The following is a 15,169-nucleotide window of genomic DNA, read 5'->3' as shown; positions in this document are numbered from 1 at the left end:
GACCCCTCCTTGGGTTTCCGAGGCAGTATCACTACGGAAGTAGGATTGCCCAACCTTCCTTCTGAGGAGTGGCATAGTACCGTTTTATTTGTTTGACTACATGCAGTGTGATTAAGAAGGTATGCTTACACGTATTTAATCATCACTTTGCATTTTATTTCTCTCTCCTTTGAGACTATGAGAAGTTTTAGTAAAATATATCATTAAAGCTCATATATCAATCAGGGTTGTGTTTGGTGAGCAACAAAAAACCTAATTGAATAGTGAGGAATTAGCTCTGATAGAGGAAACAATATGCAGGCCAGAGGTAGAGCCTCCAGAGTTGACCTGCTGCCTTCATAATGCCATCTGTGACTGTAGCAGCTTCTCTTTCCACTCAAGTGTCCTTAGTGTGTGACTTCTGACCTCGTTTATGTTTCTTCATGGTTGCAAGATACAGCTTCACCTTTGTTCCAGGCAGAAGAAGTGGGAGGGTGAAGGGCAAAAGGGAAGAAGTATTGCCAGAATGGTCTTTTGACTCTTGTACTTTGTACACTTTATCAGAAGGAACAAGTCCCTGGAGAAGGACATCATGCTTGGTAAAGTAGAGGGTCAATGAAAAAGGGGAAGGCCCTCAGTGAGATAGATTGATACAGTGGTTGCAACAATGGGTTCACGCATAGCAGTGATTGTGAGAATGGCTCAGGACCAGGCAGTATCTCGTTCTGTTGTACATAGGATCGCTGTGAGTGAGAACCAACTCAGTGCCACCAAACAACAGAGACGTTTGCCTCTTCAAACTGCTTTTCTGGAATCCCTGTCTACCAGCATCTACTTGCATCTCATTGTCACATGGTGACCAAGCACAAGGGACGGGAACTGTAGTTTGAGCAGTATACACTGTTGCCCTGAACCCTATAAGACAGAGTAGAACTGTCCCCGTAGGGTTTCTGAGACTAATCTTTTTTCTTTTCTTTTTGAACATTTATTGTGGTTTGGGTGAAGCTTATGAGCAAAATAGTTTCCCATTCAACAATCTAAATTTATATACATTTTGTTTCGTGACGTTAGTTGCAATCCCCTCATTGTAACAGCAATCATCCCACTTCCTCCCTGGGTTCCCCATTTCCATTTGCCTATGTTTCCTGCCCCCTTCCTGCCTTCTGAACTTTGTTCTTGGGCAAATGCTACTCTTATGGCCTCATATAGTTGATTGTTCCTCATATGGTTGAGCACATTCCTGATGGGTATTACTGTTCATTTTATAGGCCTGTCTATTGTTTGGCTGAAAGATGGTATCTAGGAGTGGGTTTGGTTTCAGGTTTGAAGGGTGTCTAAAGGCTATAGTGTCAAGAGTTCCGCCAGTCTCTATCAGATCAGCAAGTCTAGTGTTTTTCATGATTTTGAATTTTGTTTTACATTTTTATCCCTCTCTATCCAGGACCTACTGTTGTTCTGATTAGAGTGGTCAGTAGTGGAAGCTAGGCACCATCTAGTTCTTCTGGTCTTCAGGTGGTGGAGGCTGTGGTTCGCATGGTCCATCAGTCCTTTGGACTGATTGTTTCCTTGAGTCTGGTTTTCTTCAGTCTTCTTTGCTCTAAATGGGAAGAGACCAATAGTTTTCTATTAGATGGCTGCTCACTTAGCTTTTAAGATGCCAGTTGCTACTTACCACAGTTAGGATGTGGAACATTGTCTCTATGGACTAAAGGTTGTAATCTTCACAGAAACAAACACATCTTTCTCCCACAGAACATCTGGTAGGTTCGAACTACTGACCTTTTGGTTAGCAGTGAGCTCTAAACCACTGTGCCACCAGGGTTCCTTTAAATGACCTTCGGGCTGCATCATCATCATTATTATCATTGTTCTTACTTCTAAGAGTTCCTGGGTGGTGCACATGGTTAGGGAAAGGTTGGCTGATTAAGGAAAGGTTGGCTGTTCAAATTTACCCAGAGAGGCATCTCAGAAGAAAGGCCTGGCAATTTACTTTTGAATGATCACTACCATTGAAAGAGCAATTCTATTCTGATGCACATGGGGTCAACTTGAGTCAGAATAGAGGCAACAGCAACTTACTTGACTTATTATAATTATTTTTGGGCAACAAGGAATTATGGGTAGATGTCTGCCATACTTTGTATAGAACGTAATCATATGAAAACTAAGGAAAAGAAACAAAAATGCCAGAGCATTAATTTTGAGAAAATGCTAAAGTATAAGATTTGGTGACAGATCAGGGAAACAAGTTAACATTTCTGTGGAATATTTTTAAGAGTTGTAACTTGTTTGAATAGACTGGGTTGACCTTCAGCTTTTTTGTTGTTGTTTAGAAAGATTGTGCAGAAAGGACATAGAACAGATTTTTTTAAATGGAAGAATAAGCTCAAAATAGGCATGCATATGAATTTATAATGGACAAATGATGGATATTTTCAAAAAGTCAAATCAGTCCAACATTACACATTCTCTATTTCCTTTTGTTATCTTGGGGATAAAAAGGAAGTGGTTGTTATCAGAGTTGGGATTAGATGTTCTACATCTCTGTCCTTATAATGGCTGCAATGGTTCATGTATAATGCATCTCAAATCAAACCAAACCAAACCCACTGTCACTGAGTCGATTCTGACTCATAATGACCCCCATTGTGTTTCTAAGGCTATAAATCTTTATGGAAGTAGATTGCCTCATCTCCCTCCCACAGAGCAGCTGATGAGTTTGAACCACCGACCTTCTGGTTAGCAGCCAAATACGCCTTACCCACTATGCCACCAGAGCTTCTTAATGAATGCATCTAGCCATAGGAAAAATAAAAGAATCCATTAAAGAATATACAAGGGCAACAAGAATAGACTGGTGATTGCTTAGACTCTGGTAAGCACACCCAGCATCTAGACTGGGGCAGTGATGGTTCATTAGTAGAATTCTCTCCTTCCATCTGGGAGACCTGGTTCAGTTTCTAGCCAGTATACCTCAAGTGCAGCTACCACCTGTCTGTCAGTGGAGGCTTGCATGTTGCTCTGATGCTGAAGAGATTTCAGTGACACTTCCAGACTAAGATGGGCTAGGAAGAAAGGCCTGGCCATCTACATCATATGTTGTTGTTGTTATGTGCCATCAAGTCGGACCTAACTCATAGCAACCCCTCCTTGGGTTTCCAAGGCGGTATCACTATGGAAGTAGATTGCCCAGTCTTCCTTCTGAGGAGTGGCTGGTGGATTTGAACCACCAACCTCTGGTTAGCAGTCAAGTGCCTTAGGCACTATGCTACCAGAGCTCCTTCTGTATGCTTCCAAAAATCAGCCAATGGTCACCATGAGTTGGGGACTGATTCCAAAGCAGCCAACAACAACAAACATCCAGACTGTACACTATGGTGAGGCATAAAGTATAAGGGTATCACATACTGGAGTCCTGGAGGGCAATTGAAGCTTAGTAAATGAATAGGTGTCATGTGGATTTTTGACCATACTGCTGTCAGATACTTCACCCTTCATCCATTATTATTTTTTTAAACCTTTCATTTGTTTGTTTTTTCTACCTGATTTTCTTATAGAATATTTCCAATCCTCTCTCCTACTCTAATTGCAGAGGATGGAATTGCTAATAGGCTGTTCAAGTGAAGAACATGTTGTTGTGTGCCATAGAGTCAATTCCAACTCATAGCGACCTTGTAGGACAGAGTAGAACTACCCCATAAGATTTCCTAGGCTGGATTCTTTATAGGAACAGATCACTAGGTCTTTCTCCTGCAGAGATGCTGGTGGGTTCAAACCTCCAACCTTTCAGTTAGCAACCAAATACTTAACTATTGTGCCACCAGGGTTCCTTGTTAAGATCATGTTGTTGTTGTTATGTGCCAAGTCAGACCCACCTCATAGCGACTCCTCCTTGGGTTGCCGAGGCAGTATCACTATGGAAGTAGATTGCTCCATCTTCCTTCTGAGGAGTGGCTGGTGGGTTTGAACCACCAGCCTTCTGGTTATCAGTCAAGTGCCTTAGGCACTATGCTACCAGAGCATAGAGACCTAGAAACCTACTTATTGTGAGACTTTTATAAATGCCCAAAGATGGGTGAGACCATCTGCATTCAGAATTGCTAACTAGGAACAATATGTAGCTAGCAGATTTGGAGTTTCATTCCTATAATTAATTTTGTCAGTTCAGTGGAACCTCAGCTTTGTTGCTGCTTCCTTCTGCCCTGTTCATGTGTGTCTCTCGGATACCGTGATGGCAGGAACTGTTTATCTTTTATATGTCTTTGTGCCTGGTCCAGAGGCTTCGCTAAATATTTGAATTGGATTGTTAAGTGAGGTTGTGGAGAGGAGTGTTAGTGGAAGCCTATCTTTACTGTGGCTCGGGTTGGGAACACTTTATCTCCTTGAATAGTTCACTCATTTGTTTGTTTTTTGATTAGCTTTTAGATCCTTTCTCTGCTGTGAGAATGTAAGATGGATCCAGAAGAACAGGAACTATTAAATGACTACAGATACAGAAATTACTCTTCTGTGATTGAAAAGGCTTTAAGAAATTTTGAGTCGTCAAGTGAGTGGGCAGACCTCATCTCTTCTCTTGGCAAGCTCAACAAGGTATGTGGGACATATGTTACTTGGATTGTGTGAAGGTGGGGACACGATTGTCTTTTTGTTATTAACAAGTAATTTGTGCTGATTATAACAATTAGAAAACACAGATAAGAAAAATTACCCATAATTTTGTCACCCAGAGTTATCCACTGTGAACTTATCCATGTATATACAGCCTTCTAGCTTTTCTTTCTCTTTTTCCTGAGCCTAGAATTGTAGTAGGAGCTCTGGTGGCATAGTGCTTAACGCACTTGACTGCTAACCAGAGGGCTGGTGGTTCAAACCCACCAGCTACTCCTTGGAAGGAAAGTTGGGCAATCTACTTCTGTAGTGATATCACCTCGGACACGAAGGAGGGGTTGCTATGAATTGGATCTGACTTGACAACAGTTGAGTTTGTTTGTTTGTTTTGGAGAATTATAATGGCATTCATACAGTATCTGAAGAGTTTTTTCTCAATATTTATGGCTAAATCAATAAAATTAAACTTGTTGAATCAGTTATTCAGAAATTAAACTTTTTATGTAAAAAAGTTGCCATTGTGCTCCTTCCAACTCAGGGTGACCCCTTGTGCGTCAGAATAGAACCGTACTCCATAGGGTTTTCTTTTTTTTTTTTTTTGTCCTGTTAATTTGGTGACTTTTTTTTTTTTACTTTTATTGTGGTGAGAACATACAAGACATTTGCCACATAACAACTTCCACATTTATAGCTCAGGGACATTGATGACATTTTTCATGTTGTGCCACCATTGTTGCTGTCCTTTTCCAAAATATTTCACCACCATTGGCATAAACTGAATACCCTGCAAACAAAAGCTTCCCCTTTCCTACCCCTGGTAACTACTAATAATCTTTGGTTTCTGTGTGTGTACATATAAAAAATATACATACATACACACACGCGCGCGTGTGTGTGTGTGTGTGTGTATATATATATATACACACACAGAAACCAAAGATTATTAGTATATATGTGTGTGTGTATATGTGTGTGTATATGTATATATAGAGAGAGATAATATATATAAATTCTACGTATATAGAAATATATGTACATAGAATATATATATATTTCTATATAGAGGAACTATGTATATAGCTCCCATAGAATATGGGAACTCTGGAGGCATAGTGCCTAAGGCATTTGACTGCCAACCAGAAGGCTGGCAGTTCAAACCCACCGGCTACTCCTTGGAAGGAAGATTGTGCAATCTACTTGCATAGGGATAATGCCTTTGGGGGGTGGGAGATACATGTATGTGTGTGTATATATATTTTTCTTTTCCCCCAACCTATCTAGGAATTTTCCCTCCCCTCCTCTCCCATCCCTGGTAACCAACAAACAAAGTTCCCTTCCATATATAAACCTTTCCTTGACTTTTTACAGTAGTGCACTAGTACAGTATTTGTCCCTCTGTGATTGACTTATTTCACTCAGCAAAATGTCCTTCCAAGTTCCTCCATGCTATGTGGTGTTTCACTGATTCTACATTATTCTTTAGGGTTAGTTATTCTATTGTGTGTATGTACCACAGTTTGTTTATCCATTCCTCAGTTGATGGACATCTAGGTTGTTTCCATGTGTTTGCTATTGTGAACTGTGCTGCGATGAATATGGGTGTGCATGTATCTATTCATGTCCTGCCTCTCACTTCTTTAGGATATATACCTAGTAATGGGATTGCTGGATCAAATGGTATTTCTATTTCCAGCTTTTTAAGGAATTGCTATACTGCTTTCCACAGTGGTTGTATCATTTGACAGTCCCACCAGCAGTGTATGAGGGTCCCAGTCTCTCCATCCACATCCTTGTTAGCATTTGTTATTTTCTGTCTTGTTGAACTTTACTATTAAAGCTGGGGTGAGAGGATATGACTTGGTTGTTTTGATTTGCATCTTTTTAATGGCTAATGATAATGAACATTTCTTCATGTGAAATGTTGGCTGCCTGAATATCTTCTTTAGTTAAGTGTCTATTCGTATCTTCTGCCCATTATGTTGAGGTGTTGGAGTTTTCTGTACATTTTAGAGATAAGTCCTTTTTCCGATATGTCATTGTGAATACTTTTTCCCATTCTGTAAGTTCCCTTTTTACTCTTTTGGGAAAATCTTTTGATGCACATAGGAATTTTGTTTTTAGAAGGTTCCAGTCATCTAGTTTATCTTCTGCTGTTTGTGCATATGCTTAATAGTCTATTTATGCATAAATTAGAGCCCCTAAGTTTGCCTGCCGCTCCTCGGAAGGAAGGTTGGGCAATCTACTTCTGTAGTGGTACCACTTCGAAAACCCAAGAAGGGGTCGCTATGACTCGATGGCACATAACAGCAACAACAAATTTGCCCCTATTATCTCTTTGATGAACTTTGTAGTTTTTAGGCTTCACATTTAAGTCTTTGATCCATTTGGAGTTAGTTTTTGTGCATGGTGTGAGGTATGGATCTTGTTTCATTTTTCTGCAAATGGTTATCCACAGTTTTGCCAGCACCATTTGTGAAAGAGACTGTCTCATCCCCGTTGGATGCATTCGGCCCCTTGTCAAAGATCACCTGACCATAGGTCGATGGATCTATTTCTGGGTTCTCAATTCTGTTCCACTGGTCTATGAGTCTGTCGTTGTACCAATACCAGACTGTTTTGACAACTGTGGCTGTATCGTAATTTTTGAGATCTGGGAGTGTGGGACCTCCTACTTTGTTCTTCTTCAGTAGTGCTTTGTTTACCCAAGGTCTCTTTCCTTTTCCATAGGCTTTTCAATGGCTGATTTTTCCAAAGTCGATCACCATACCTTTTTTCTGAGGTACCTCTGGGTGGGCTTAAACCTCCAGGCTTTCATTTGCCAGCCAAATGCATTAATTATTTATACTATGCAGGGACTAGCTTTTATTTTGTTTTTTAATGTATTGCCTAGGATTTGACAGCTTTTTCTCCTTTGGTCTCCTTTCTGATCATTTTGCCAATGGTTGTTAACTTCTAGAAAAATAAAGGATAAGATTGAAATTTCCAGAACAGTGTTTGTGTGTGTGCATGCATGATTTGGACAAACATAAAAGGGTCAGATCTAGAATGACCGAAACTCTGATCAAATGTAGGTTTGATCTTGTTTGCTTTCTCTTGTGGTTCCTGGACTCTTTGGTTACTGAGAATTACCTCAATATGGGATCATTTTATTTTCCATCCTGCCTAGAAGGGGTAAGCACTCAGTTGACCATTACGGCATTTGGGTAGAAGGTACCTTGGGCTTGATGAGGCTGTGCCTGGCTCTCTCACTGCCTGGCAAGTGTTCCTGGCTGTGATGCCTGGCTTTGGAGCCAGAGCACTGTGTGGGAGTTGGGAGATGCCCAGTTTTCTGCAGAGCTCAGCCACCAGGTCAGCAGCACCAGGGGGCTCTAATAAACTTCACTGAAAAGAAGACATTTCTCCATTCACCCCCTGCAAGGAGCAGGGATGAGTCAGCAATGCCAGCAGCCTAACCTGGTGCAATGCCTGGCAGTAGTCCAGTAGTGACCACCAGAAAGCAGTTAACAGCACTGACAGATGGTTGTTAGGCTTAGTGGAGCTAGGTGATTATTGCAGGTAGTAGCTGGGCTGGAAAGCTACTCAAGTCTATGTCAAGGTGTCTTTACAACTGTAAATGTCATAGCTGGCTGCTTACTGGGAAGGACAGATGTACACTTCCAAGATCTTCCTTAAAACCAGAAATAAGAGTTTGAGAATTCTTTGATTATGCAATCTGAATGTAGAAATATTCAAGCTGAAGATAATATTTGAATGAAAGCAGGTTACTTTGTTAGGGGCAAGAGGAAGGAATAGAATGGGATTGAGGTATGTTCAAGTTCTTCTGGGTATTTCACTTTCAGTTCTCAGCTCTCCTGGACTATTAAAACAATGTAACATTTTTGTGGGGGAGGTAGGGACCATTCTTTTTTTTTTTTTAATTGAGGTGAAATTTGCATAACATGTTGTTGTTAGGTGCTGTCAAGTTAGTTCCAACTCATAGTGATCTTATGAATAACAGTGAAATGTTGCCTGGTCTTTCACCATCCTCACAGTCAGTGCTATATTGGAGCTCATTGTTGTAGTCACTGTGTCAGTTCAACTCCTTGAGCTTCTTCCTCTTTCCACTGACCTTTTACTTTACCAAATGCACTGTCATTCTCCAGGGACTGGTCTCTTGTGATAACATGTGCAAAGTAAGTAATGTAACATAAAAGTCACCATTTTAGCTGTTTTAAAGTATACAATTCAGTGGCTTTTAGTACATTCACAGTGTTATACAACAATCATCACCCTAGAAGGAAACTCCATATCCATTAAAGTTCTTTCCCATTTCCCCCTCTGCCTAGCCCCTGGCAACCACTAATCTGCTTTCTGTCTCTATGGATTTGCCTGTCTTTAATACTTAATATAAATGGAGTCTTGTATGTATGTGTGTGTGTGTGTGTATGGAAAATAACAAGTGTTGGCAAGGATGTGGAGAAATGAAAACCCTAGTAGTGGAACTATAAAATGGTGCAGCCACTGTGGAAAACAGTTTTTTGTATGTGTGTGTGTTTTACATATACCAAAAAGACAAACTTGCTGCCAGTGAGTCTATTCCGACTTATAGCGACTCTATAGGACAAAATAGAACTGCCCTATAGGGTTATGGAAGCAGACAGACCATATCTTTCTCTCCTGGAGCAGCTGATGAGTTCAGATTGCTGACCTTGTGATTAGCAGCAGACCACTTATCACTGCGCCACCAGGACTTCTTTTGTTTTACATATATACACACACATATATATATGTGTATATATATATGTACGTATGTATGTATATATGTATATATGTATAAAACTAAACAAAACTCACTGCCATCTAGTCGATTCTGACTCATAGTGGCCCCCTTTGGGTTACATGGTGGTGAATCTTTACAGAAGTAGGTTGCCCAGTCTTCCTTCTGCAGATTGGATTTGAACTGTCAGCCTTCTGGTTAGCAGTCACATACCTTAAGCATTATGCCACGAGAGGTAATTTTATATGTACATATGGATATAGATACATGCACACACAAAAAAACCCAATGATATTTCAACATATTTTACATATACGGTTCATTGACATTGAATATATGACCTTTTGTGGCTGACTTATTTCACTCAGCATGATGTTTTTGGGATTCATCTATGTTGTGGAATGCATCAGGACTTCATTTCTCTTTGTCTGAATAATATTGCACTGTATGCAACATGTTTTTTTATTCAACATGCACATCACAGTTTTTGTACACTGCTCAACTCCCTTGCACGTGCAGTTCCTGTGCATTCTGTGTGCATTATATGCATGTGTATGTTATTTCTGTGGGTGTATGATATGTGAAAATATGGTATACACCACATTTTGTTTATCCATCCTTGTATTGATGGGCATTTAGGTTATTTCAACCTTTTGGCTATTATGAGGTGTTGCTGTGAACATTCATATACAAATTTTCATGTGAACCTAAATTTTTGGTTCTTCTCTGGGTTTATATGATGGGCTCAAGTATGACATTGATTGTAAGAATGGCATAGGACTGAGCAGTCTTTTGTTCTGTTGGCATAGGGTCACTGGGAATCAAAACCAACTTGATAGCACCTACCAACAACATAGTAGTCCTGTGTTTCTCTTTTTGAGAAACCACCAAACTGTTTTCCACAGTGGCTGCACTATTTTACATGTCCACCAGCAATGTGTGAGAGTTCTGATTTTCTCCACATCCATGCCAACACTTGTTATTTTCTATTTTTTTTTATATTTTCCATTCTAATGGGCCAAAAATGATATTTCATTGTGGTTTGATGTGTATTTTCCTGGTGGTTAAGGTTGTTAAGTATCTTTTCATGGGCTTATTGTTCACTTGTATATCTTCTTTTGAGAAATGTCTATTCAGATCCTTTGCCCATATAAAAAATTGACATATATTGTGGAGTTACCAGTTAGAGGTGTCATTGGAAGCCCTGAGACAGGAGTGAGTGTGGGCATAGGAGAGGAGAGGCCCAAGGACTATGGCCTACAGTATGTAAACTTACAAACTTGATAAGTGAAATTCTTGAACAATGAGGTATTCTGATTAACAGGCTTTGTTTCAGTATATCTGAAAAATATTCTGAAATGTTTAATCATTTTAACCCACCTTTAACATGCAGATTATTGAATAAAGTTGAACTTTTCTTTGAGGAGCTTGTAAAGTGTTAACCATTCATTCAACAGCATTTGAATATCTACAGTGTATATTCTTGGTGTGAGGGGTGAAACAGATAAGACTCCAATGCTATCCTGATGCGGGCTAGGGGAGATGGATGATAAATAAAATATACAGAATGTTAGACAGCGATCAGTGCTATGGAGGACAGACGGTGAAGAATGGAGTGGATTGTGAGTGTTGGGGGACAGGCAATGTAATGAGGTTATCAAAGAGGACTTTGCAGAGAAGGTGCTATTTGACTAAGTGCAGAGGTTCTGGTATGCCTGAGACCCAGAGGAGGCCAGTGAGGTGAAGTGAGCAAGGGAGAGGGAAGGTGTAGAAGGGGGAGGTGGGATTTGTAGGGCCTTTAGAACTGTGGTTCTGATAATGGCTGCCGAGTCAGGTGGGAGCCATTGGAGGGTGTTGAACTGAGGAGTTCCGTGCCCTGGTTTCCCTTTTAACATGTTAGAACCACTTTTGGCTGCTCTGCTGAGTGTAGAAATCAGGGATGGGATGGGCAGGGCAAAAGTCGGGAGACCAGTTAGGAGGCCAATTTAATAATCTACTGGGGCCAGTGGAGGGGTGAGAAGTAGTTAGATTCTGAATATATTTTGAAAGTGTGACTCACAGGATTTGCTGTGAAAAAGAGGATTCAAGTATGACTTCCAGGTTTTTACCTTAAGAAATGGGAAGGATAAGATGGGAAGATTATGAGGACCTGACTCCAGGTAAGCAGGGAGACCAGAGTTTAGGTGAGGTGTCTGATAGCTGTACCAGTGTGATGTCTGAGGCAGTTAGATTTGTTGGTTTGGCCTGGAGCTGGACATTGTGGAGTTACCAGTTAGAGGTGGTATTGGAAGCCCTGAGATGGTAGTGAGTGTGGACTGAGGAGAGATGAAGCCCAAGGACAATGGCCTACAGCTCCCAGCAATAAAGAGTGTGGGTGAAGGGGGGAACCAGCATGAGAGACCAAGGGTGGCAGTGAGGTCAGGAAAAATCAAGGGAACATAGGGACCTGGAAACCACTTAATATGGCCCTGCTAGGGAGCTCTGGTAGCATAGTGGCTAAGACACTTGCCTGCTAACCAGTCGGGGCTGGCTCGATGGCAAATAACAACAACAACAGCTACTAAGTCCTTATAATTCTCACCAAATGACTGGGTAAGACTATGCAAACATGAGGTGCTTGTGGCCCACCAAGGGGACTAGATAACTTGCTAATAATGTAAATAAGGGTACTGCCTCCTTGTGGGGGTGCGACTGTGCAAATAACGTGTTTTATTGTTGTTAGTATGTCCCGTCGAGTTGGCCCTGACTCATAGCGACCCCTCCTTGGGTTTCCGAGGCAGTATCACTACGGAAGTAGGATTGCCCAACCTTCCTTCCGAGGAGTGGCTGGTGGGTTTGAACCATTAGCCTTCTGGTTAGCAGTCAAGTGCCTTAGACACTATGCTACCAGAGCTCCAACAAATAACGTGTATGGAACCTTATTGTGGGGATCGGTCAGTTTTGCCATCCCACTAGGCTTAGAATGAGCCATCTCAGAGGCTGAGAAGGGGGTACCTGACTACCACCAAGAAGAGACAAGAATGGTATGCATCCTTTGGACCCAGGACCACTGAACTGAGAACCTCCTCAACCCAGGAGACAGAGCAAGAGCTATAACGCCTTGATGAGAGGTAAGCAGCATCATCAAAGAAATGGCAGCAGTAGTACCAGGAGACTGGCAGGAGATGGTGCAGAGGGCTGCTAGACCCATGGAGGGAGAAAGCTGAGTGCCTTCACGCAGGAGGCTTGCTGGCAGAGTAGGGTGCCTCCGGCTACTTAGTGGAACTAGGTAGGTTTGCCAACCCACAGAGTGAGAGCTGAGGACCTTCAGGCCAAGGCTTACTTGAGGAATGGGGTGCCTCTGGGCACTTCTTGGCAGAACTAAAAGAGCTTTGTAATGCTTGCCCGAGCAGGGCAGAGGCCATCTGGCTATGGGGCTGAGAAGCTGAGGGTGGGAGAGAGGTGTGCCTGTAGGCGTTGCTGAGAAGAGGCTGTCCCAATTGAAGAACTGTATCCTGAGTCATTTCTGATCCTGAATTGTAACCTGTTACTTCGCTAATAAACATCATAATCATGAGTATTGTCTGTGAGTTCTTTGTGGCCATTGCAATGAATTATTGAACCCAGTGGAGAAGTAGAGAGTGCTGTGGAAGGGACAGTTGATGTCAGAGTTAGTAAAAAGGTTAGAGGATTGCTAAAGGGACAGAGAGGTGGCATCTTCTGACCTCCTGTAACTACACAAAAGGAAGACAGAATCACCATCAGCAACCCAAAGCCTATTCTTACAAGGCCAGACATACCGCCACACTCCAACCCTCTCATTAACTTTGTCACCATTCCTGCAGCACCCACCACCTCTCTGCTGGGTTCAGTAATTCACTGCAGTGGCCACACAGAGCTCACAGATTATGGGGTTTATTAGGGAAGCAACAAGCTACAATTCAAGTTCAGGAATGCACTCAGTCTCTCTCAGCCAGCAGTCAGAGAGTTTCCTTCTGCCTCTAGGAGGGCTCATTTTAAGCCTGGCAGAGTGGCAGAACTAACCAATCCCAACATCAGAATTCTACACACCTGAAAGATAGCGAACTTCCCAGAAGATTACTTTGTGCTGCCCCAGGTGGATAACTTTAACAATTAGCAGCTCAGTTGCATACGGCAAAGTGGGAGTTATAAACACTATGGCTAGAAAAGCCATATTGTATAATTTACTACACCACAAGGGTGAGGCATGTCTGACCTCTGCCTCACAGGAATCAGCTTTGGGTTGCTGATGATACTCCTCCTCCCTTGTGAAATCCGAGGGGGTCAGATGATGTCCCCGTGGCATTTTTACACTACCTTTCAGAGAGAAGTGTGTGTTGGTCCATGTCAAATACAGAAAAGAGCTAGTGTGGTAAGACTCTAGAGTGACCCGTTGGGTCATAAGGAGGAGTGGAGAGATTTGCAGTGGGCAGGAGACGCTGGAGGCTGTGAGTATAAATGACCATTCTGAGTAGGACTCTCCCTTGCTTAGAATGGATTTTGGAAGAGAGATGGATGAGGATGACTGTAAGCTGGCTCAATTATGTACTCAAGAAGCTGTGTTTTGGACAGTAAACCTCTAACTTGTCATTCATTGTTCTCTGCTAAAAGGGTGTACTGAATAGTTAATTTGAAGGTTTGGGGTTAGGATCCACGTGATAAAAAAGTTATGGTATAACATAAGAAAAATGGGAGAAGGCAAAATGTGGTGTTCAAGAGTGCCTGGCTGTGAATTGTTGATCTCCCATTTTTTCTGACCTTCAGAATGTTGACTTAATTTCTCTGTGCTCTCTACATATAAAATGAGAGAAGAATGCAACCTCATTTGTTCAGTCCACAGATGTTCATTTTTTGTTGTTAGTTGCCGTTGAGTCTGATGGCAATCCCATGTGTGTGGTATACAACTGCTCCGTAGGGTTTTCAAAGCTGTGATCTTGTGGAATCAGATCACCAGGCCTATCTTCCAAGGCTCCTCTGTTGTTGTTGTTGTTATGTGCCATGAGTCGGACCCAACTCGTAGTGACCCCTCCTTGGGTTTCCAAGGCAGTATCATTACAGAAGTAGATTGCCCCATCTTCCTTCTGAGGAGTGGCTGGTGGGTTTGAACCGCCAGCCTTCTGATTAGCAGTCAAGTGCCTTAGGCCCAAGCTACCAGAGCTCCCCAGGGATTCCATGTTTGTTATGTTGTTGTTGTCATTGTTATGTGCTGTGGAGTCAGACCCGACTCATAGTGACCCCTCCTTGGGTTTCCGAGGCAGTATCACTACGGAAGTAGATTGCCCAACCTTCCTTCCGAGGGGTGGCTGGTGGGTTTGAACCGTCAGCCTTCTGGTTAGCAGTCAAGTGCCTTAGGCACTACGCTACCAGAGCTCCTAGCTAATACTTAAATAGTGGCATAGTTTTAAGCATTTTTATATATGGCAATTATGTTAGTCATCAAAACAATCCCAGTTGCTATTAACATCCCCATTTTTTTTAGATAAGAAAACTGAAATATACAAGGTTGATTTTTTAACATGTGGCATAGTTGATACAGTCTAGGAGAGCAGAGATTATTGCTGCCTCTTCCTGCTGTCTTCCAAGTGTCCAGGACTGCCTGTACATTGTGGGTGCTACAAAACAAATGCTGGTCCTGCGTGGACAGTGTGTCAGTTCCCAGATGGACATTTTGAAGTGCATGGCCTTAGTGCAACCTGTTATGTTGGCATAATTTTTATTTTTTATCCCAGTGATATAGGAGCTCTGGTAGCATAGTGCCTAAGGCACTTGACTGCTAACCAGAAGGCTGGCAGTTCAAACCCACCAGCCACTCCTCGGAAGGAAGAT

At 42.0% G+C, this 15,169-nt stretch overlaps 1 protein-coding gene across 1 annotated transcript in view; it reads left to right on the top strand.

Moving 5' to 3' along the window:
- The first annotated feature begins 4,431 nt into the window (after nucleotides 1–4,431).
- The window catches only part of DOP1B (DOP1 leucine zipper like protein B), a 208,787-nt gene continuing 198,049 nt past the window's right edge, over nucleotides 4,432–15,169 (top strand). The window contains 1 exon segment of the mRNA XM_042780999.1: nucleotides 4,432–4,569. Within this exon segment, the coding sequence (XP_042636933.1) occupies nucleotides 4,432–4,569 (138 nt within the window).

Source organism: Orycteropus afer, unplaced genomic scaffold (genome assembly GCF_000298275.1).
Source record: "Orycteropus afer afer isolate SDZICR_OR568_19922 unplaced genomic scaffold, OryAfe1.0 scaffold00078, whole genome shotgun sequence".
Lineage (NCBI taxonomy): Eukaryota > Metazoa > Chordata > Mammalia > Tubulidentata > Orycteropodidae > Orycteropus > Orycteropus afer.
This window is presented reverse-complemented; position numbering and strand designations above follow the sequence as displayed.